Source organism: Pelodiscus sinensis, chromosome 3 (genome assembly GCF_049634645.1).
Source record: "Pelodiscus sinensis isolate JC-2024 chromosome 3, ASM4963464v1, whole genome shotgun sequence".
Classification (NCBI taxonomy): Eukaryota; Metazoa; Chordata; order Testudines; family Trionychidae; genus Pelodiscus; species Pelodiscus sinensis.
Genome location: NC_134713.1, coordinates 149,834,949 through 149,859,809, shown reverse-complemented (window position 1 = coordinate 149,859,809; position 24,861 = coordinate 149,834,949). Strand labels below are relative to the sequence as shown.

General features: G+C 40.7%; 1 protein-coding gene across 1 annotated transcript in view; it reads left to right on the top strand.

Annotated features, from left to right (window-relative positions):
• LOC102451796 (usherin) overlaps nt 1-24,861 on the top strand; it is a 265,927-nt gene that overhangs the window by 139,162 nt on the left and 101,904 nt on the right. Inside the window, exons 23-25 of the mRNA XM_075925195.1 lie at nt 7,007-7,234; nt 8,095-9,611; nt 11,564-11,885. Coding sequence (XP_075781310.1) covers nt 7,007-7,234; nt 8,095-9,611; nt 11,564-11,885 — 2,067 coding nt within the window. The remainder of the gene's footprint in view (nt 1-7,006; nt 7,235-8,094; nt 9,612-11,563; nt 11,886-24,861) is intronic.

Sequence of the window (24,861 nt, the reverse complement as noted above, 5' to 3'; positions counted from 1 at the left end):
AATTAAGTTATGCAATCTGAGTTATACAAATTGCATAGTTTATTTTGAGATAGCCTATTTCAAAATTTGGCACTGTCTAAACAATGTTAATTGCGAAATAGAGTGCTATTCCAACAAGTCCCTTAATATTCGTGCAACAAGGTTTATGGGATGTTAGAATAACAAGCCTGTTATTTCAAATATATTTCAAAATAACGGGCTTGCTGTAAGTTGTGCAGAACACTATTTTAGGGTAACGTCCATTATCCCGAAATAGCACTGTTGTGTAGACATACCCCATCTGTTCTGATTTTATTGGGGCTTTTTCTTATATAGGCACTTATTACCCCACACACTGTCACAATATTTCTCATTTGGTATCTGTTCGCCCTATTTGTAAGCATGTAGTTTTTAGGAGAGGTGAAAACTTGGGAGTAAACTTGGGAGACCAAAGTTGTTGGGGAAAAAAAGGACCTCAAGAATTATTAAGCAAAAATAAAATAAAACAGCATTAAAACAGCATGGCCACTTTACGTGCTAGAGGGGAGAGGTTGAGCTAAGACCCAGGGAAGGCATTGCTTCCCCTTGCTTCCCCTTGCTTCAGCTCCTCGGGCTTTTTGCCAGCAGCCATCTTGTTTTCTTGATCGAGGTCCCCCAGGTAAACAAAGGTTCGAGGGGGAGAGACCAGGGGTGGGACCCAGTTGCTGAGTGTGTCGCAGGGTTGCCAGGTGTCCAATATTTTTGCCTCCTGGAAGGGAAAAAACCAGGAAATACCAGACATTTCAAGTGTCTGGTATTTTCTGAATTTTTTTACCAGACAGGAGTCGAAAATACTAGACACCTGGCAACCTTACTCTGAGGATATGTTTAAGCTGCAGCTGAGAGATGTGATTTTTCACTGCTGCTAGACAGCCTTACACTAGTTCAGCTGGAGCCAGCATGCTCTGGTGTTGACTTGCTCTTTGAACCTCGCTGCTGTAAAAACACAAGCACAACATGTCGTTTTATCAGCTACTTCAAAACCTGGAAAAAACGTTCCAGCTTTGGACTTTTCAGGGCATTGTCTTAGCTGCCTTTTTTGTCACAGGCTTGTGGCACAGTTCCAAAATATACCATCTTGGCCAGCTCCTCCAAGCACCTCTTAGACAGAAGAAAAAAGAGAGATAGGAAAGAGAAGAAATCAAGTCAGGAAGGAAAATGATGCATTGGAGGGAAGAGAGAGACAAGTCCCACATGTTCAGGATTCAGTTGGCAGGCGTGGTGATGTTATCAGACTCCTTTTTCCTGGTCCAGTCTGCACAATCTCTCTCAAGATCAGAAGGCTCAGGGGCCCAGGAGATGGTGAGAGTGGCGGTCGGGATGGTAAAGATAGCCCCAGTAGCCAAGTTTTCTCCTAAGGTCTCTTTCTTTAAAGGCCCCAAGAGGGAGTGATAGTCAAATAGTCCATCCTCTGATTATTTTGTCCATGAATTAGTTCTCATATTTCCAGCATATCCATTTTGGTTCATGGATTTTTGGTCATACACTGAGTTTGTGAGGCATGATTTTAACAAAGTCCTTGAATTTTATCAGTTGGCCTTTATGTTTGGGTTGATCTAGTCCTTCTATCTCCCTTTCATGTATTTTTCCATCAACATTTATTGCAGATTCTTGTGGTAATTTATGAACTTGCATTTCCTTTTAAAAGTTGAACTCACAATTACAATAAATGTATAGGCCCTTTTAGCATAACAAGCCCCAATCCTTCAGGAAGGGTTGGAAGGTTTTCACATGCTACTAATTAGTGTACACTAATTAGTGAGCCCGGTATGCTGTTAGCATATGTATAGAAACATTTATTGGGTTTTTAATGTTTTCTCAGTAATGATTTCATCTTAAGAATAAATGTGCTTGCTTCAAAGCAGCTGTGAAATAACTTATAGCTGTAGGCATGAGTCTGTTGAGACAGTCTGGCTTGCTGGGATATTGCAGTGTAAGGGAGGGAGTTGTGCAGCCTTAAAATCCCCAGCAAAGAGAAAGAGAGATACAGGTGTCTGTGAAAGAAAGGGAGTGACTAGGAATTAGAAACCTTTATGTGTGTATTCTTGAGGGACCATGGATAGGGGAACACAGGTGCAGTAACCCTGAAACTGTGACAAGGCTCCTAGAGGGAACATTTCATTTTGAAAATGCTAAATGTGTTGGTGCTTCCAAAATGATTTCCCTCCCCTCCTTCTGATTTATAGTTTTTGAAAAAATTGGTTTTGGTCCAGTTGGGCCCATTGGTTTTGGTCCAATTCAGAATGAAGCTAGAGATTGATAATCTGAAAACAACAAGGATGGGAAGAATGATTACATCCTTTAGATCTCATGTTTACTCAGCTATGGTCTGCAAATACACTGATATTTCATTTAAAGTTTTGTTTGGCAGTTTTTAATGATGAATGAATTCACGCCGGGTAGGCAACATGGAAGCATTGTATATTTAGGGGATTTGAATGTAGGGTAGCTTTGCAAGCAAGGATTGTGAGGGTGTTCCATGCGATGGTCTTGACCCTGCAATCTGATTCACAGGTGTTGACTTCTGGTCTAGAGAGGTGGATTCTTATTATGATGCAGAAGAAACAATGAGTAGTCCTTTACTACCTCAGGGTACGTCTGCACACCAGTGTTTATTCAGAATAACTAATGTTATTCCAAAATAACATTGTCCATTTCTACACTACAAGCAGTTATTTCAACATAACGTCGAAATAATGTTGCACTGGAAGACGTCTTATCCCGACTCCCATAACCCTCATTTTACTAGGAATAAGAGAAGGTGGAGGAAGAGTGCTCTTTCTCGAACTTCCTGCACTGTAGACAGCGCCAAAAACCAAAATAAGCTATGTCAACTTGAGCTACGCAATTGATGTAGCTCACGTTGCGCAGCTTATTTCGACTTTAGCCCCGGTGTGTAGACAATATGTATAGTATCATGAACTTTCATGAGCAAAATCCATTTCCTTAGATGAGCAGAGTAGAGAAAAAATGGGGGGTAGGGGATCCCTCTATGTAGCAGAAAAAGAAGGAAGAGGGAAAGGGGTAAAAAATAAAAGTACCTATTGATTGTAGTGTCGGTGCTAATGAGGCTGAGTGGGCTGGAAGTGTCCCATGCTTAACTTTTGATGTCTGTTGGGTTTTCAATATAGTAACCCATCCAGTTCATGTCTTTGTTCGGGACCTTTCATACGAAGGCCAGTTTCTCTCTGTAGTTGTTTTTTGAAATTCCTATGTAGAAGAGTGGCTACTTTCCTATGTAGAAGAGTGCTTAGGTAAGTTAAAATTTGCTCCTACAGGTTTCTATGTGTTACCATTTCTGATGTCAGTTTTATATCCTTTAATCTTCTGTCATAGAGACTGTCCAGTTTGGCCAATACACAGTTTGGCAGAGGGGCACTGCCAGCACATGACAGTATAGATCACAGTAGAGGATATACAGGTGTATGAGCCTCTGATGTTGTGGCTTATGTGATTAGGTCCTGTGATGGTAGCACTTGTATAGATGTGTGGACAGTGTTGGCAATGGGGTTTATTGCAGGGGTAGGTTCCTAGGTGAGTATGTCTGAGGTGTGATGTATGGTTGCTGGAGAGCATTTGCTTCAGATTAGGGAGTTGTCTGTAGGTGAAGATTAGCCTGTCTCTCAAGGCCTGTGAGAATGAGAGATCATTACCCAGGACAGGTTGTAGATTATTAATGATGCACCAGAGGGGTTTAAGTTGGGGGCTGTAGTGGTATCTGTGATTTTCCTTATTGGGCCTATCTTAAAGAAGCAGACTCCTGGGTACTCCTTTAGATCTGTCAATCTGGTTTTTTTACTTCCCCAGGAGGCCTGTAGAAAGTGGTGTTGGTGAGTTGTCTGGCAGCCTTCTGTCCATAATCTGTTCAGTTCATGATGACTACAGTGCCTCCTTTGTCGACCTCTTTGATTATAATGTTAGGATTGTTTTTGAGGCTGTGGATAACATTGTGTTCTGATGGTTGAGTTTAAATGTCACATGTGGTTGTTTGTTCACAATGTCAGCCTGCACATGTTTGTAGAAGCAATTGATGTGGAAGTCCAGACTCTCATTGGGAACATCAGGAGGCATCTGATGATGACGCAAAATTCACTGAAGCTGATTTAGTTCTCAATGGGTTTACCTGTGCGAATCAGATTGCAAAGTCAAGGCTATAGGCGCCATATGGAATTAGACCCAGCATTAGATGAAGTGATGATAATGCTGTCCCTGATTTTAAACCTACCTCTTTCCGTACCTAAATATCCCCAGAAATTGCAGTGCTACTCTCTGAGGGTATGTCTACACTACCCCGCTAGTTCGAACTAGCGGGGTAATGTATGCATACTGAACTTGCTAATGAAGCCCGGGTTTTGAATTTCCTGGGCTTCATTAGCATAAAGCCAGCGCCGCCATTTTTAAAAGCCGGCTAGTGCGAACCCCGTGCCGTGCGGCTACACGCGGCACGGGCTAGATAGTTCGAACTACGTAGCCGTTCCACGAGGAGTACAGATAGTTCGGAATGGCTACGTAGTTCGAACTATCTAGCCCGTGCTATCTATCATTAGCAAGTTCGGTATGCATACATTACCCTGCTAGTTCGAACTAGCGGGGTAGTGTAGACATACCCTGAGAGGTGTAGCATGTTTGACCATTATTATAGAATACCATAATATTTGTGAACTGACAGTCACATGGAAGAACATTAAATAACACTATATTAAAGCCATAACCATGAAAATATTTATTCCACTCTCTTTCCAATGTTATAAAGATCAACTTTTGATTTGAGTCATTCATAGAGGCTGATGTGGACGACAAAGCCCTAGAAGCAAATGCCAGAAGAACTTCTCCCAAGCATTCTTTTTAAAGAATACCTATAAACATTTTGCTCTTCAAGAAGTAACAAGGAGCTAGGGATAAAAGTCATCCCTGAATGGTTTTGACATTTCTACGGGATAGGTAGGAAAATCCCTCCATCTCTATTTCAGTTCCACCACTGATGAGGATTGTAAATAATTAAACATTAGGGCTGTGTCTAGACTGGCAAGTTTTTCCACAAAAACAGCTGCTTTTGCGGAAAAACTTGCCAGCTGTCTATACTGGCCGCTTGAATTTCCACAAGAACACTGACTTCCTACTGTCTGAAATCAGTGTTTCTTGCGGAAATACTATGCTGCTTCTGTTCAGGCAAAAGTCCTTTTGCTCAAAGCTTTTGCGCAAAAGGGCCAGTGTAGACAGCTCAGATTTGTTTTGCGCAAAAAAGCCCCGATCGCGAAAATGGCGATCGGGGCTATTTTGCGGAAAAGCACGTCTAGATTGGCACGGATGCTTTTCCGCAAAAAGTGCTTTTGCGGAAAAGCGTCCGTGCCAATCTAGATGCTCTTTTCCGCAAATGCTTTTAATGGAAAACTTTTCTGTTAAAAGCATTTGCGGAAAATCATGCCAGTCTAGACGTAGCCTAGGAGTTACTGGGAAAGCAATAGAAGATTACTGGAACTGTGCAATTTTTCCTTTTTATTTAAGGAAATTCTTTATTTTGTAGCATTGTTGCTACTAGAATCTGCCCAATCGTGTGGTTGACAAGACATGGAGCCATTGATTTTTGCCTCATGCTTATATTCCTGCATTTGAAGCTTTGTGTAAAAACTCAGAGGCAATAATTTAGTGTCATGTGGTCCCTCTTCTCCCCACCCCTGGAACCATGGAATGTAAATTTTAGGCTTTTAAAAGTTCTATTTTTAAAGGCTAATAGATAACTGTCCTTATAAAAACTATTAATACGGACCACAACCAATTGTAAAGCTCATTTTAATCATGTTTTGTGCCAACATAATTTCTGATGCCAGTTTTTTATGCCAAGCATGAACTTCAATTTGAGCTTTGTACTTTTAACCTACAGTTCATAATTTTGCATTCAGCTGTATAGGGTTTTGGCCATGGCAATTTGAATGCTTCCACTTTAAAGGATCTAAGCCATAAATGTTTATTAAAAGAATCTATAATGAAATCAGTTTTGTTATTTTTTAATGGCTGCCTTGAATATGTTGGATGACTGAATGCAGGTTGTTAATCATTAACTACGCATGTTACAAAAAGTGTTTGATAGTATTGCCATCTAGGGGCTGAACTAAATTCTCCATACTGAAATAAACTGTAATTGAACAGGTGCTGCTATTGACAATATACATATGTTTTTGCTTTATAGCCCACATGCTTTCCATGTTTCTTATGACAAAAAATATCTCTAAATGTCCCACAGCAGCCAACACTTTTTTATATATAATCTGTTCGAGGAGATTATTATTTGCATTTGAGCTTATCCCTTTTTTGGCAGTGATGACTGGGAATTCCTAACAAAGAATTATATATTTTTTTGCATTATTAATCTTGTCAGTGTTTGCCCTGTTTAACAGGAAAAAGGAATCATTTGTCAGAAAAGTATGTTTATAATCTGTATTTGTGTCATCTTCAGATTTAATATTCACAATGGTCATTCAGATGTGATGCTATATTTATCTAAAGCACTAACTCATTGTGGGGAAATAACTATTTAAATATTTATTATCTAACTTTGAATATTTAAAAAAGAAATTAATATTTCTGTAAAATTTGTGTCAGGTTCTGGTAGCTCAACAAACACTTAAATATTAAACAATTTCAAGCGTTAACATGTAACAACTTAATATAACTTATTGAAGCAAGGAAATTGACCTTTTTTATTTATATATTTTGCTATACAAAAGAATCTAAATTATCAGTCCTTTTTCCTGGCATCTATATAATCAATGAAATTGCAGTATTAAATGTATTGGCCAATGGAAAGACTCACACTATTCTTCTCATGAACTTTATATCTAAATTAGTTAGCCCTGCTTATTTCCTGTCATTTTTTCTTTAAAGTGGTTTGTTCAAATTGTTGCAAGCTAGACAGACCATCTTTTAAGAAATGCAGAGACCTCTTTATCTTGGGAACTAAATGAGTAAATGTTATCTATTTCTGCTGCAGGGAATGGAGTATCAGGCTCACTTGTTTGGACTGGAACCTTTTACTACATATCACATTCACATTGTGGCTGTAAACAAGGCTGGCCAAGTTTCAAGTCCCTGGACTTCTGTGACCACCCTGGAAGCTTCACCAAGTGGTTTGAGCAACTTCACTGTAGAAAAGAAAGAGAATGGCAGGGCATTGTTAATTAAATGGTCAGAGCCTTCCAAAGCCAATGGAGTAATTGCGGTAATCTTTACCCTGAAAATTTATTCATCACAGTTTAAAGAAAAGCAAAATGCCAAATGTCATGTCTGAAAACTTGCTAAAATCACTAGATTTTTAAAAGGAGCTCTTTGGAGATACCCTGCCCCCCAACACATGCAAACTGTGCAAGCATGATATGATGAAGAAATTATCTGAGCAATGGTTATTTTATGTATAGTCAAATTCAGATATTTATGATTACTTACGTGCTTTCTTGCAACTATTATGAATATCTAGAACACTGAAGAAATCCTGCCTTTCAAAGTATTTGAAAGTATTTTTTAAAGGCCATGTTTACAGGCCTAATGAGTTGAATATTGTTCTTCATCTCATAGAACAGTGTCTATTCAAGAGATACTTTCAGCTTAATTTAACCTTATACTCCACATTAGGTTTTCTTAAACTAAAGCTCAATAGATCCATTTTAAACAGTTTTTATTGGGGTGAAAATATTAACCTACGAGATTTGTAACCCATATTTTGTAGTATTTGAGAGCCCTATAGTGAAACTGGCAAGAAATAAATATAATCTAAACTGAAATTGGCCGTTTTCACACCAATGTGAGTGAAATGTAAAAAGCAAACAAATCAAAATTTCACTGTTCAAGATGAGTCAAATGCAAAAAGCAAACAAGTCATAACAAACAGTATTCATTGTGAAAATTAGAATAAAATATTCTTTAAGCATTGACAAGCTAAGGAAATTAGAATCTGGGTCACAAATTAACAATCCTCATTAAGTTATGAAGATAAACATTGTAGCTAAATAAGTATCTTACCTGGAAATTCATTTGCAAATTCTCCAATTAATTATTTTCTTTTCCTTTTTCCCTCCCTTCCAGATGTACAATATTTTTAATGATGGTAATTTGGAATACAGTGGCTTATCTCGTCAGTTTCTGTTTAGACGCCTGGAGCCTTTCACGCTCTACACTTTGGTACTTGAGGCTTGCACTGTGGCAGGTTGCACTCGCTCTCCACCACAGCCAGTCCAAACAGATGAAGCACCCCCTGCATCTCAGATGGCACCTATAATCCAGTCAGTTAATTCCACCACCATTGAACTGAGCTGGTCTGAACCAATTAATCCAAATGGAAAAATAATTCACTATGAAGTTATTCACAGACGTACAAAAGAAAATGCTTCAGGGAACAGAGGAGCAACAGTAGAGGAGGAAATTGTTTTCACAGAATATAAAACTAATAATAATACATTTATATATAATGATAAAGGTTTACAGCCATGGACAAGGTATGAATATAAAATACGTGCATGGAATTCAGTGGGCTATACTGATAGCTCTTGGTCAGTAGCAAAGACTAGTCAAGCGGCCCCTAGAGGTCTTGCTCCACCTAAATTAACCTATGTATCTGTTAACCCCCATCAAGTGATCGTTTCATGGCTCTCCCCAGAAGAACCAAATGGTATTCTCCAGTCATATCAGCTACAAAAAAATGGGATTTTCTATCCTTTCAGCTTTGATGCTACAACTTTCAATTATACAGACGAAGACTTACAGCCTTATTCAGTGTACAGTTATGTGATAGTGGCTTGTACAGCAGGGGGCTGCTCTACCAGTGAACCAGCCAAAATCCAAACTCTAGAGGCTGCCCCGGCTTTAGTAAGCCCCCCATCCCTGCAGGCTCTCAGTGCCACTCAAATTAATGTGTCTTGGTCATCACCTCAGATTCAAAATGGAGAAATCACTAAATATGTATTAAAGTTAAATGATGAAGAGTATTATGCTGGGAGAGGTTTGTCAAGACTGGTTTCAAATCTACAGCCTGACACACAGTATGATTTCATGCTGGTTGCCTGCACTAATGGAGGCTGTACACCTAGCATACCCCAATCTGTTTTAACAATGGAGGCTCCACCATTAAATATGGAAGCTCCCAGGTTGCTAGTCAAAGGATCAGAGTCAATAGAAATCACCTGGAAACCCCCAGCTAATCCTAATGGTAAAATTAGTAGTTATGAGCTGAGGAGGGATGGAGCACTTATTTATTCAGGTCTGGAAACTCGGTACCTTGACCTCCCACTAACATCAGGAAGGGAATACAGCTACGCCGTGACTGCAAACAATAGTCAAGGAAGCACCACTAGCCCATCAGCTAAAGTTAGAACCGACCCTTCCGCTCCATCTGGAATGGCACCACCTCAATTGCAGGCATGGGGATCAAAGGAGATTTTGGTGGTTTGGGATACGCCTGCAAAAGTCAATGGTGATATAAAAAATTATACTATTTCTATTCATGAGCCTGCTGAAATGGGAAAGAAAACTGTTCACTTCAACACCTCTCACATTGCTTTTGCTCGACAGTCCTATGTTGAAGCAGATCTAAGACCCTACCATAGGTAAGTGCTGAATGCTTGGTTTTGTTGAGTGAATTTCACGTAATAGTTTGATAAGTTTGAGTCGGGGTTAGTATTTAAATCTTTCCTAGAGACTGAAAAATAAGGTCCGGGGGCGGGGGAAATGTCTCAAATTTTCTTCAGTTGAACAGATGGGTCAACCTCTGAAGTTCTCATTCCTGCAAGTTCCTCACTAAGACAAGATAACATCAACTCTAGAAGCAGCCCTGGCATTAGTGAACACTCCATCTCTGAGTATTATGTTGGGAGAGGTTAACTTTTCAGTATAGTATGTGCAACACAAGGGACAGCTTGGGGCTCCTTTGCAGACTCAAACACGTAGCCTTGCCCAAACCCAACAATTTTGCTAGTCCATTATATTCAAAAAGAGATTTTCTTTTTTTATTAAACCAAATTTCAAAATAAAGAAAAGATCTGTAGGCCAGTTCATCACTGCTGTATCTGCACTAAGGACAGTTGATATATTAGGGATGAATTTGGGAGTGGGAGGGGGGTTGTGTTTAAAGCACAAACATGCTGTTCTAGATTTTAATGTAAACTGTATTTAAAATAGTGTACCAGATTTAGGTGAGAACAGACTTGCTTGTTTTATATTTTTTTTCAAATTGCTGATTATTTAATCACACATCTCTGATCTGCTTGTGTAGCAGTTCATTTTTATTATTTAAATTGTGGACAACTCTTTCCCCAATGACCTGTACATAATCTAAATCCTAAAAGAGACTCATAATACAATATAGTTAATGTTTTGTAAAATCAAGGCAGTAGTCCAGAAGGACAAAGATTACATGGCTCTCCAAATACTTTAGATTCAGCTATTACTGTAATTTAGTGATGTTGACCATTTGATCTCCCTGTGATATTATCTCTGATATGTAAAGAAGAAAATGGAGGCCTCATCAGCGTATAATTTCTTGGACGCTTTGGAGTCTGGTTTACATGCTTTAGTTTGAGCAATTCCCTGGGAATTCTGCTGGGCCATGTTAGAGCAGCAAGAGGCCAATGACTTTATGCTAATAAATCCACTTTGTGATACAGAATACCTCCAACCTGGCCTTCTGTAACCAAAGACAGCCCTTTCTGGCCAACATTAACCCAGTTACATGCTGGTTTATCAATCATCAAGATGCCTCCAATGCAAGCCAGAAAAATTTTAACTCACTCAATCAATTATTTTTGTCTTGGAGCTGGTCTCCTGCCATTTGGAATGGTGCATCTGTGTGTCTCTATTTGATTAATGTTTTCTCTCCTTCCTCTTTTTTAATGTTATTGGTTTGTGTCTTTAATACTCTCCCCAGCTGATCATTTACAGAATAGCTGCCAGTCAGCTTGGGAAAGCTGTTCCCCCTCAATGCTGCTGACCTTTTAGCACATGTTCAGGGAAACTTAGCACTACCCGGCCTCACTCTCCAAACTTTGGACCTAAGGGAAGTAGAATGTAAATTCTATCTGAGTGAGGTAGCTTGAGCGGAAGATTGCTGTGCTCTGTGGCCAATGAAGGCATTGTTGTCTCCCGAGTCTGGATGGCACCAGATGGGTCACAATGTACATGTAGTTTCTCTGGCGAACACTTGTGGAGGACATGTTTTCTGCTTAAAACAAAGAAAGAGCAGATTTAGAGAAAATAAAAGTAGACATTTCACTTGAATGAATTATGACCCTGCCCAACAGCCCATACTTGTATGGGTGGTCCCATTTATTTCAGTCACACAAATGAGGACAAGCACATGAGGGTTGCAAGATCAGACCCACAAAAAGAAATTACATCATCCCTTCACCAAATAATAGAAACTGACTTTTTTTTTTCAAAAACATGGACAAAAATAATCAAGGAACACTCTTTCTAAACAATCTTACTTGATTCTATTCTTATGTGTAGTACATGTGCACATTTGTGATGCTCTTCATGACGGGCTTTTTATTTGTTTCCACAGATACGAAGTGCAAGTTCAAGCATGCACACTGCTAGGATGCGCTACTAGTGAATGGGCTTCCATACAGACACTGGAAGCACCTCCTGAAATGCAGCCTTCCCCTCTTACTGAGGTGCAGACAAGCTCTGATGGATTCCAGTCAGTTGCATCCATTCTGTGGGCTGGCCCACAGCAGCCAAATGGGAAGATTTTATATTATGAGCTTTACCGAAGACAAGCAACACAGACACACATAAATTTAGACCTGGTACTTGTTTATAATGGGACTTTAACATCCTTCAAAGATGCCAAGTTGCTGCCTTATACAGAATATGACTATCAGGTATGAAATGAAGTATGTTCACTGTGAGGTATATCGGTATAATTAAGATTTCAATACATATAAGAAACATGAGGTGCTTGTTCATTATAAGTATAAAATAAAATGTTTCAGTTGAATGTTAATGGTATTGTTGTACTTAAATGATTAATGAACATTTATTTTAAATAGATCAGATCTTAAAGAAAATATTCCAAAAGGAATACATTCATTCAATTCTCTTTTTTTCATTTCTTAATCAACATCATTAATTCCAGTTTGTGGGCATTTGTGTCCCTTGAAAACCAGAGCTTTTCATCACTTTAGTTGTACCAACCTATTTAGGAATGTTGCTTGCTAAATGTTAGCATGCTCTTGTTAGTGGCTTATTTCAAATATGCAAATATTTAATTTTCACTCTTAGCTTTGATTACCTTTTATGGAAGGAGGATGGCTAGTTTTGTTGGTGGATTATTTTATTTTAGGTGATAAGATTCAAAACTTAATTCATTGTTGGTGGGTTATTTTTATTTTGTGTGTTCATATTCAGTTTGTACTTGTTATTTTTCTTTTGAGAGTAAAGGTGTGGTTGGAAGACCAGTTCTGCAGCTCTTACTGAATTTGAATAGTAGTTTTCTCAGTATGCAAATACTCCTATGGAAATCAATGTCATAGTTTGCAGACTAAGGAACCATTCAGGGAGTATGAGTAAGGGTTGAAGAAATGGTCCCTGTTTGATTGCAAAAGTCTTATGATCCTGCATTTCTGTGGCTGTTTTCCATTAATGTTTTCCATTAATGTCAGTTGCAAATTCCTGGATATTCCTTTATCACATGGGATTGCTAATAATCTGTGGCCATATTTGATTTCATATCTGTGCATGAAGCTACCTCAGCGATGTATAATTTTCTGAAGTTTATGTTTTCATGTGAGCTCTGAGTGTGTTAGCAGTCAATGTAAATATGTGTAGTTTCATAGCAAAGAGATCACATTTTCACAGATATGAGCCAGTACTCTTCCCTCTCCCACAACAGAACACCATTGGGTCCTCACTCTTGTTTACTGTGAGTTTTTAGATCTTCACCTCCCTCCCTCTCTCTCTCTTTCTCTCTCTCTTAAGTAAACTGAATTTTTGAACTTCAAGAATTGTGTTGATTTCAGATGTATGAAAGTGGATGTATTCATAATGACATACTGTTAGCCATCTGTTTTGCATATCAGACCTTTTCCAGCTCTGTGCCACTGTTACTTCAATGTTGTTCTTGCTAGACTGGGCCTATATTGATTTATTTCTAAAAAAAACCCCTACATTACACTAGACAATCTTTCAAGACAGCCCCAACCATGTCTTGGGGCCTGGAGGAAGGAGTATAATGGGGCAGGGAAAGAATCCAAAGGAACTATGGCAAGAATGATGGAAACAGGTTTGGAATGCTAGTAGAGAAATGTATTCACTCCAGTGTTCTGTATTCCCAATGATGAGCTAGATAATCTTTTCTTTTTTTCTCTGATGTTCTTGAGAGCAGCGAAAGTGAACCTTGATGGCCTCAGGTTGAGAAATGAAATGACTTTCACTGGTTTAGTTCTTAAGAAAAGCTCTGGTATCTCTGAGAAGAGTATTTCCAGTCATGGATGATGGTATTCCAATTACTTCATTTCCTACTGTTACTAATAATATAACTCCTTAAACTTCAGTGAATGGAACAACACTAGGGACATTGCAAGGGTTCTTTCCAAAATAGAATACACCACTTAGAGGCTGGAAACTTTTCACACTTAAAATGCTTGAGGGAATATTTTCCTGCAATTAGTCCTTTTGTGACCAAACTGTTAAACCTTTATTGCCAGCGGTGCGTGTGTCAGGGATGAAGTCCATGCATTTGTGTGTCAAGTATTGGTTTGTATTCAGGTATGCCTTTTTCAGATGTTCTTCAGGGCCTCAGGGACCCATATGTGGGTCCATAGTAATGTGAAATCTGTTCTCCTCACGCTATATTAATTTCTTGCTAGTAAAATTGCTCTAAGAATACCTGATCTCATCACTTAAAATGGCTCTGTGTGTGCCCTAAGGCATTACAAAAATTCTCCAAAATGGAAACCCAAGGGCAAGAGCATGTGTGGAGGGGAGGGAGAGGAGTTACAATAGAAAAGAGTGGCTGCTTCCTCTAGATGAGGAATTAGAGCCCTGTGTTTTCTGAGCTGAAAGTCCTAGGCTCTGTTCCTGATCCCACAGGTTAGCTGGTTACCATGTTGCCTCTATGTTTTGTCGCCACAGGTGCATGAGACGGATATCCCCTTGCTTTTTCAAATGACCATAGTTCCACCTTACTTAATCTTCTTCCCCCCATGCTAGATCCTGTCACTGCCTCTTTATGCTACCAACACTTTACCAAACATTCTTGAATGCACGTGGTGTTCTTCCTTGCACCAACTTTTAATGACTTGGTATCTCAATCAGAAGCTCAATCGGGCTGGCTTTCAGGTTGTTTTTCCTAGCACAGAGACTGAGCCAAGGGTCTTAATGGTTTATTGATGATGTCTGACTCAGATGGTCTGTATGTTCCAATTTTTCTGGACCAAAGTGCTTCACTTGAGGCTGGAAGAAACTGTATCTTTTATTTTGGTTCCACTCTGTAACTGGCCTGGGCTCTCTGGCAAGGCCCTGAATTGGTTTTGTTTCTTCTCAGCCAGCAGCAATTTATTTTGTTTCAGTGAGAGATTTGTGTGCGTGTGTGTTCCTCTTCTGCTGATGTCACTTGTGCATCCCTCCGGGATCTGCTCAGAGCCCTTCCATTGTTGACAATTTATATGTTGCCTGAGAGACAAATTATTCATAAGTATAGGGCTTGGCTTTCACTATTATGCTGATGAAACCCAGATTTATATTTCACTTAAGCACAGTATTGATTCTGCTGCCTCTGCATTGGAGGCTTGTTTGCTGGACATAAAACTTTAAATGCAACTCAATTTCCTCCAGCTGAGTGCAGATAAAATCAAAGCTCTGTGACTGGGCTGTCTGTAGCACTTCCAGAAATGCTGTTAGCTGTGAGGGCTCTGTTTGGTGGATATAACATTAACATATAGTGTGAAATCAGGCATTTTGGTGGCATTGCCTTTTCTGCTGAGGGTTACAGGAATCGGAGTTAGAAGTCCTCCAGCTTCACAGTATTTCGACACTATTTCAAAATAACTGCCTGCTGTGTAGATGCTAGTTATTTTGAAATAATGTTGCTGTGTAGACGTACCCGTACAGACATGCCCTGACCTAAGCCATCTGGGATGAGCACATGTCAGAAGGGGAGCTTAGTTCTTTTCCTTTTGACAGCAGAGTTATCAGTGTACAGTAAAACTCCAATAGTCCGGCACTCCTGATAGTCCGGCATCAAAATGGCAAGAGCCTAGTGAGTGAGCTTCGGCAAAAAATGAGTCACAAGGTAACAGCGGCAGCAGCTGAACTGAGCAAAAAGGGTAAAAAAGGCTTAAAAAACTAAAACATTACAGTATACTGTATACAGTATGTACAATAAAAAGGGTTAAGAACACTTTATATACAGTATATAATGTATGCAGTATATATATAACCAGCTTATAGTACCTCCTGATAGTCCGGCATATTTGATAATCCGGCACCACCTAGGACCCATAGGTTCTGGATTATCGGAAGTCTACTGTATAATGTAATTGTTCTGTTCCTGAGAGAGGATTATTGGCCCATCTCTGCATAACTCCTCAATTTTGTAGGCGATCCAGGACAGATACTTGGGAGTTCATTTTTCTGTCTCCTTCCCTCCCCTTAATGTTTCTTTGGTAGCTTAGGGGAACATCCTGCACTCTTCTGCAAATCTTGACTATCCAAAGGACATGAGAAACAACATTGTTCAGCTGACCCATCAAGTTGAAAGGAGTCCTTTCTATGGACCCTTACCCCCAAATATGGAGGTGTATGTACGCTGTAGGGAGTACACAAAGGGTGTTGGGGGCTGCTGGGGCTGCACCTATGAAGATACATCAGCCTACCAGTTTCTCCATGGAGGAAAGTTGCAGCAGCCACTGAGGATTCCATTCATCCTGACCCCTGCATAGTCCGCTTCCTCACAGGCCACTTACTGAGGCTAAATGAAGGGTCCAGGAAACGTACTTTGAGGAATACCTGAGAAAGAGAGGAAGGGTGTTTTGGGTGCTCCTACAGGACTCTCTAAGGTAGATACTGCTGCTTTGTGGTGCTTCATGACAAATAACTAAATGATTCTCCTGACTTAAAATGGAGGGAAATAAGGGCCAGCTCTATCACTGGCCAGCAATGGATTTTCATCCTTCACCTTGTGTCTCACTTCTTCCCATCCATCCTTTCAGCTCATCTTTTCCTCTTCCATCCCATCCAGAAACATTCAATAAAATGTGATGTCATACATTAAATAAAGGCTTTTTCGCTTTCTTTCTTTTTCTCTCGTGCTCCCTCCTCCCTCAAGAGAGGAGATTTAGTTATAAGATTTTCGATACTTCCTAGTTCCTGGTGAACAGTGTGATTTATATTTTAGATTTTAGGCTTCTGGTGTCTCCCTAGACTTGGAGTTAAGAGGTATGTGATAATGATTAAATAGCTACAACAACATGACCATAACTATGTTCCCCTCCCCCCAGAAAGTATACAAAAAGTAAAAATGCAGGTTGTTTCTAATTTCACCCAGACCAGTTTGTCTCTACTTAACTCTAAGAGTCTCAGCACTTACACATCTTTTGTTAGATGTCTTCTGAAAAACAAAGGGTGATTGGGACCTCAAAGTCAAATGAAAGGACATTTCCTTGAGTTTTTGTTCTTTATATTCCACAGTACCCATGCTACAAAATGTCCAGATTGGAAGTAAATTAAGTGAACGTTGTGATTTTAGTAAATACAGAGTAACTTTATTCTTTCATTGATGTAACTGAGATTACAAGTCCAGGTACCTCTTACTACAACATAACACGTCCTTCTTTGTAGGGCTTGTAAAAAGAGAAAGCAATTCTGCAAATACATTTTTCCACATTTGGAAAACTCACTTGCATGCCATGGTATGGCCATAGCCACACTGTGTCAAAACCATGCACACAACTCAAGTGTTTATGAATGAAGCCTAGAGATGTGTTCATTAAACTAAATAATGGTATCAGATCAGATTTATTGGCTTCGCACATTAGCTGTGAACCTATTAAGATACAACTCTGGCCAGACCTTTTTTGGTATATTGTAATTCTGACATATTCAAAAGCTATGACAAGCTATCCTTTAAAAAGACATTAGCGTGAATACCATGGGAAAATATACCCCAGAGCTGTAGATGAATTGGTATGATTTCCTTGATTGTATCTTTTTATTTATGAGGCATAATTTATGAGTACTGAAAAGCAAACTAAAATGAGTGATGACTAACTACAGCCAAAGTAATAAATCAGTAGCAGCGAAAAGAGTGGTGATTTTGATCGAATCTATTGAATTAGCTGTTGCCCTTAGCCATTACAGGTATTAGAAAGACCTTTTAATATCTGCTTATCTCTCTCGGGGGAATGGGATAACTATATCATTATATACCCATAGGAAACAAATTATTAAATTGTCTGCTTTTTAGAGTTAAACCTGTTTACATCTCTTATTAATTACTGGTTTAACCAAGCATTATATGAAACAAGCTTCAGTTTCATTTTGACAATATGTTTTTAATCCCAAAACTATTTGCTGGTATGATATTTTCCACCAAGAATGAATTTAGCACTACATGACTGTTAATGTTTTAATAGTGTTATGTGATTATTAGTCAAGACACACAGTAGTGTTAAGAGGATCGAACTAGGCCTAACACATTACAGAATCATTAAAACCTATAGGCCTGAAATCCACCCAGCTTTATGAATGTGATCTAAAGGCCTTTACTATGAATGTTAATGAAATGCCCGAGGGGAAGGAGGATTTTGTGACTAAGGCACTGGACAGGCACTTGAAAACATCTCAGTTAATTTTCTGGCTCTGACACAGACAAGTCACTTAATCTCTTTGGGTATATCTACACTTGCACCCTCTTTTGATAGAGGGATACAAATGAAGACATTCGAAATTGCAAATTAAGCCAGGATTTAAATATCCCACATTTCATTTGCATATTCACATTATGGCACTATTTCGAAATAACAGACGCTGTTAAGACACGGTTCTTTTGAGAGAAAACTCTTCTCTCTAAATAACCCTTATTCCTCATACAATGAGGTTTATCAGTTATTTCAAAAGAAGGGTTTTCTCTTGAAATAACTGTGTCTTAACAGCATCTGTTATTTTGAAATAGCTCTATTTCAAATTAGCGCCATAACATGAATATGCAAATGAAGTGCAGGATATTTAAATCCCGGCTTCATTTGCAATTTCGGATGCCTTCATTTCCATCTCTCTATCGAAAGAGGGTGCAAGTGTAGACATACCCTTTGTGCCTTATCTCTCCGTCTGTAACATTGGGGATATGAGACTTCCTTTTCCCTCCTTGCTATCTCTTTTTTATTGCAAGTAGTGTGGAGGAGGGATTTCTTATATGTTTGTACAGCACCTAGCACAATGGCTCTCCAATATTATTTTGGACCTCCACCTTAATACAGACGATGATGATAATGTTCTATTTCTTTGGGCTTTGTCTAGGGAGAAGCTGTCATATCTGAAAGTAGCTAGGAAGAAAATGACACCCAGTAGTAACAGTTAGTTTACCTCACTTTCTAGGGAAGGTTATACAGTATCTGACTGTACATAGAAGAGACAATGATTATTCTGCCTACTATAAGCAGTGCCTCCTGGCACTGTCCTATTTACCTGTTACACCAGACCATAAGGCAAAATACTATGCAAGTGGGACCTTTGTCCCAGTCACTCAGTAGCTTAATATTTGTTACAAAATTCTTCTAATTTTTATCTTAGAGAGCTAATCATTTAGTTTATTCCCAGAATTTAGGTGCTCTAGTTAAAATGCACTCATCGCAAGAGACTCTTAGCATTCTGCTTGCCAAACGTGTTCAGTGACTTTTTGTGCCTTGATTTTGGGGGTCTCAGCTTCAGACAGCTAAGCAGAGCTGCCCAGCAGCTCCACCGGTACTGAACTTTGAAAATAAGGCCCCCTTCAAAATGTCTAAAGCAGAGCACTCAGAAACCGAGAGACCCCCAAATCAGCAGTCATTTCAGAAAATACTGCCCTAAGCAAGGGCCTCATCCAACTCTCTTCACATTCAACAGTCAATTTGAATGGACTTTTAATGGGAGCAGGTTTGTACCCAAGCCCCTTCACACAGTGAAACCCCTGCAGTTCATGGATGCGGGGCAGAGCATCAGAATTCTCTGCAGGGTGGCTTTGTACATGGAAGGGGGGCTCCCTGGTGGTCCTGTCTATGCCAGCGCAGAAGTGTATTAGCAGTGGACCTGGAGAAGGATTCTTGGATCTGCACTTCTGGGCTACATCTACACTGGCATGATTTTCCAGAAATGCTTTTAACAGAAAAGTTTTCCATTAAAAGCATTTTCGGAAAAGCGCGTCTAGATTGGCAGGATGCTTTTCCGGAAAAGCACTTTTTCCGGAAAAGCGTCCGTGGCCAATCTAGGCGCGCTTTTCCGCAAAAAAGCCCCGATCGTCATTTTCGCGGTCGGGGCTTTTTTGCAGAAAACACTACTGTGCTGTCTACACTGGCCCTTTTCCAGAACAGTTTTCCGGAAAAAGACTTTTGCCCGAACGGGAGCAGCATGGTTTTTCCGGAAAAGCACTGATGATTTTACAGTAGATCATCAGTGCTTTTCCGGAAATTCAAGCGGCCAGTGTAGACAGCTGGCAAGGTTTTCCGGAAAAGCAGCTGATTTTCTGGAATAACTTGACAGTGTAGACACAGCCCTGCAGTGGCTGGAAAGACCTAAATAGAAGACATGAGGCAGGAGTGGTCATTACTCCAAAGCAGTGATAATGGAAGGCAATAGAAGTGATACATTGTGGTCCTGCAGTTTGCTTCCAATAGGCATGTCATCTTGTGTGCAGTAAAACCAGATTAAGAAAGATCTGAACATTTCTTCCACTATGCAGAATAGTTTGACATTTTTGGTAGCCACAGAAATGCATGGGTACTGTGGGCACGGGTGCTGATTGCTATAATCATGGGCACTCGCTAAAGTAGCCATTTCCAGATCCTTAGAAACACTCCGCTTATGTCCTTAAATCTATGGCAATGGTAAATGATTCCCTTCCATTGCTGATTGCTAAGCTGAATGATGCTTAGCATAAGGAAATTTCAGCTTCAATAACTGGTACTTGCTAGGTAGAGATTGTCACAAGCCGTATGGGCATCTGCATCTGACTTTATCAAGTTAGTTGAGGTTATCTATTGTATTCTCAGAGTACGGACTTGGATGATCCCTGAGGAAGAATTGATCAGTTGGTTTTGTGGTTGTGTTCTTTAACCCACACAGCTTGGGTCATTAGGGCCGCAACACTCGAGCATCAAGATCTTCAGTCTGAAAATTACAGACTATTAATGTATCTATTGAATTAAGAACCATTAATGATAGAGGGATTGTTCAAATGGCAGTGAATGCATAGGATTGCAGAGAATCTGGGGTCTGAATGTCCCCTTGGAGACTAAATATCCCTAGTCTCCTAAAATGCATGAATAATTCAACAAAAAACTAGGCCAAGATGTGGCTGAAAGAATGAAATGGGCCCCCGGTTATAGGAAAGCTGAGCCAATGCTATAGGCCCAACTAAAGCCAGGTGGTTCTTGCGGAACCAATTTGTTATGTCTTGATGTTTGCCTTCTAGTAGCTTTGTGCTGTCTGGAAGCAGTGGGCAAAGAATGGTCTTGCTGACAAGCCACTGCACTCAGGCAGTCTGGGTTCAATTTCTGTCTCTCTCAGACTGCCTGTTTGACCTTGAGGAAGAGTCTTAATTACTCTGAATTAAGTTCCCTATCAGTAAAGTTGTATTTGTGAGGTTACATTAGTTAATGTTGTGAAGTACATTGTTGCTAAGTAATAAGGATCATGTAAGTACCTACATAGAAAGACCTCTTAGCTCCCAGCAAGTCCATCACCTTCACAGTTCAGAATTTCTCTTACAGTTTGTTTTCCAGTGTTTTATCCAGTCTAGTTTGAAAATTCCCAAATGTAGCTCTCCCTTAGGGGAAACCCAATAGATCTGAAAGGCAGGAGGTTTCCCCTAAATCTTTCTATTCTCAATTTCCATGTTCAATCCTACTCATACTCCCATGTGTATTTCCTCTGTATCTTTGATATGAGCACTTCACAAGTATTAATAGACTGTGATAGCCATTTCTCTTGTGGCATAACCAACCTCAATCTAGTTAGCTTTCCTCAAAAATCAGTCCCTCCAGTGCCAGGGACATGTTATGTTGCTTCTGAACCCTTTGAAGTTTATCACTACCTTTTTGTTAAGGGGTGGCCCAGGAATGACTACAATGTTACAGGCACACCAGACCTGTAGAGAGATGGACTGTTTTGTACTGTACTCTGCAGAAACAGTCCCAATTATTTTGGCTGCATTGTGGCCACTTAGAACTTGTCTCCACTACCAGGAGCTTGACACCATAGCGATCAATCCACTGGAAGTGGAGTTAGCAGATCTAGGGAAGACTTGCTAAATCAACAGCCGAGCACTCTCCTGTTGACTTCAGTACTCCATCTGAATGAGAAGCATAAGGTAGCTCAATAGGAGAGTTCTCCCATCAACCAAATAATGAGTCAATCTAAGCTACGTCGATTCCAGGTATGTTATTAACGTAGTAGAACTGTGTAACTTAGGTCAACTTAATCTCGTACTGTAAAACCTGCTCCTAGTTGCAAGAATGGCTCATGAGTGCCAGTGCAGCTGTGTATAAAATGAAGTGCCCTTGAGAGGGCTCTTTCTTTCTTATGCTAGGGTCTAGGCAGGCAAACAGAGCCAAGAATAGAGTAAGTGCAAAGATGGCTTGAAACTACCTGTTTCTTTTCTTGTAAATACCAATGCAAAGGCACCATCGCAGAAACCAACATTGAGCCTTCTGTTTTCAAACATTGCTAATATGATGAGCAGGGACTTAATCACACAAGCCCCATTACCAGTATTTATGCAACCTAAGACAGGAGGCTGATTTCAGGAAACTGAAAAGGGGTGACTAAAGCTGGCACAAGATCGCTGACAGGTTCAGGGAGCTGAGGGGAAGTACAACCACTGCATCGCTCTTGAGGAATGCTACACAGTCCCCCAACAGAGGCTATCTTTGCTGGCACATATAGAGAGGTGCTCTAGGGTCATTTTTAGAAAGGCTAGCAACGGTACTACATATGTGCACTCCTGTGGGCTTATTGTATGCAAGGACCATAACTATGCTTGACCCCTCTGCAGGGCGAAAGGGGTGGGTCCTTGCATCCTTTCTGTGTCTTGTGCATCCATGCACAGGTGTGCTTTGATCTGGCCTTCTATTTCTTGCAGTCACATAGACGACCGAAGGACACTAAATCTCATGGCAGTGTATGCTATGACTCTCCAGTTTAAGATGAATCCTCTTCAGTACTGAAAGCTGTCTCGTTTTAGGAACCAACAAGATCAAACTAGCTAGAGACATAAAGGATACCAAAATAACATTCTACAACTACATTAGAAGCAAAGGGAAGACCAAGGATAGGTGGGCCAGTTACTCAGTGAGGGGGGAACAATAACTGAAAATGTGGACATGGCAGAGGGGCCTAATTACTTCTTTGCTTCGGTTTTCTCTAAGAAGATTGGTGGCGATTGAACATCTAACATAGTAAATGTTGGTAAAAATGAGCAGAAGCAGAGGCTGAAGTAGGGAAAGAGCAAGTTAAAATTACTTAGACAAGTTAGATGTCTTCAAGTCACCAGGACCTGATGAAGTGCGCCTTGGAATTCTCAAGGAGAAGACTGAGGCGATAACTGATTCATTCACGATTATCTTTAAAAGGTCATAGAAGATTGGTGAGAGTCCAGAATACAGGAAAAAGGCAAATAGAGTGCCAACTTATAAATAGGAAAATAAGGACAACCCAGGGAATTTAAGACCATCCCCAATGTCTAGGATTCTGTGATTTTCATCCGTACCTGATAGCCAAACAGATTTAATTGCCTTCAGTGGGAATTGTTGGTATTCAGCTTTGCTGAAGAGCTGGTCTTGAATTTGGGAAAGTAAGTGTGCTAGAGAGTCCTTGGATGTTATTGCAGGTGGGTGTTAATCCAAGGCAGGCTTATTGTGCTAGAAAGAGGAAGCATTTGTAACATGTTTCTGCCACCTCTTATGACTGAGGTATGTAGGACAGTCACTTATAACACAGCCTTTGCCAGTTTTTGGCTGTGCTGTCAGACTTGGAAGCTGCCATAAGATCATTTTGGGTGAGTGTAGCTTGATGGTCTCCAAGACTGAAGGTTTATGGAGGCCCATTTATGAAGGGGAAAGCAAACTTACTTACCTGAAGTGGAATTTGCTAGTTCTCTGAATATATTACTTCCAAAGAGCTTCTTTCTCTCTGACCCTACTTCAAAGTGCTGTCTGGGCAGATGGCCAACAAATTGATGAAGAGATCTAAAATATTCCTTCTGTAGATGTTTTTGGAGTCCCTTCATGGCTTTCTTGAGACACTGCAGCTACTAATGGCTATACAGTTTTGGCAGGGTTCTGAGCCCACGCACTATGATGTAAGACTTAATGAGTATTGAGGCAATACATTAAAAGAGTTAAAGTAACAAGTATCTTATTTTGACAATTTTCTCCTCTCTATACACTGCAGTCCTCCATGTCTCCCCACTTATATTGGTAGTCTAGAGCAGCGTTTCCCAAACTATGGGTACAAATAAATATCGGGCCTCAGTGTGGCTGCCAGGAGGAGAGCAGAGCAGGGCGGGCTGGGAGGAGGTGTGTGTGTTGGGGGGGGGAACCAGCTGCTGGGAAGCAGGGTTGGCGGCAGTGGGGCTGTCCCACAGAGATCGGGGTGGGTGTGCGGGAGGGCGGTTGAAGCAGGGTTGGGGGCAGCGGGGCTGTCCGGTGGAGATCAGGAAGGACGGGCAACGGAACCAGGGCTGGACGGGAGGCAGGCGGGCTGGCCGGGGAGATGGGGACGAGGAGGACGGGAGAACCAGCTGCCGAAAGCAGGGCTGGACGGGGGCAGTAGGGCTGGTCGGGCAGGGGGGGGTCATCAGGGAGCAGGGCTGACTGGGGGAGATTGTTGGGGGGTGGGGGGAACCAGCCACCAGAAGCAGGGATGGACAGGGGCAGCAGGGCTGAACTGGGGAGATCGGGAGGAGAAGGAGCGGGGAGCGGGACTGACCCAGGCACATGCAGTCCCAGGTACACGAGAGTCCAGCCCCAGAGATTCCATTTTGCCCCCCCTCCCCGCTCCACATACCCTCTCTCGAATCATTGCGAACTGCCTGGCTGGTAGACACACTCACGCAGCATGAGCACATCTACCAGCCAGGCAGTTCGCTTCTAAGGACTGATGCACCTAATTATAATAAAACTTACGTAATTAGAAAATACTGGACATTTTATATGTCTGGTATTTTCTCAATTTGTTTCCCAGACAAAACCCTCAAATACCAGACTGTCCAGTACAAAACTGGACACCTGGCAACCCTACCCCTCCTTGCACCCTCCCTCCTAGCCAGATACCCTACCCCCAATCTGCTCCTGCTCCTGCCTCCTGGAGTGCCCATGCGGCGCCGGGTCCCCCAAGCCCTGACCCAGGCTGGGCGGAGGATGCAGCCGGGTGAAAACTGAAAATTTATTCATTTTTAATTCTTTCTTTATATGTGTTTATATTTTTGGGCTGCAAAAAACAGTACAGAATAAAAACAGGTTCCAAAGTAAAAAGTTTGGGAAACCCTGTTCTAGCCAGCTTTCTATCCATCTTACAGTCCATTTATCCAATCCATAGTCCCTTAACTTGCTGGCAAGAATATTGTGGGTGACTGTATCAAAAGCTTTGCTAACTCTGGCACTGGGG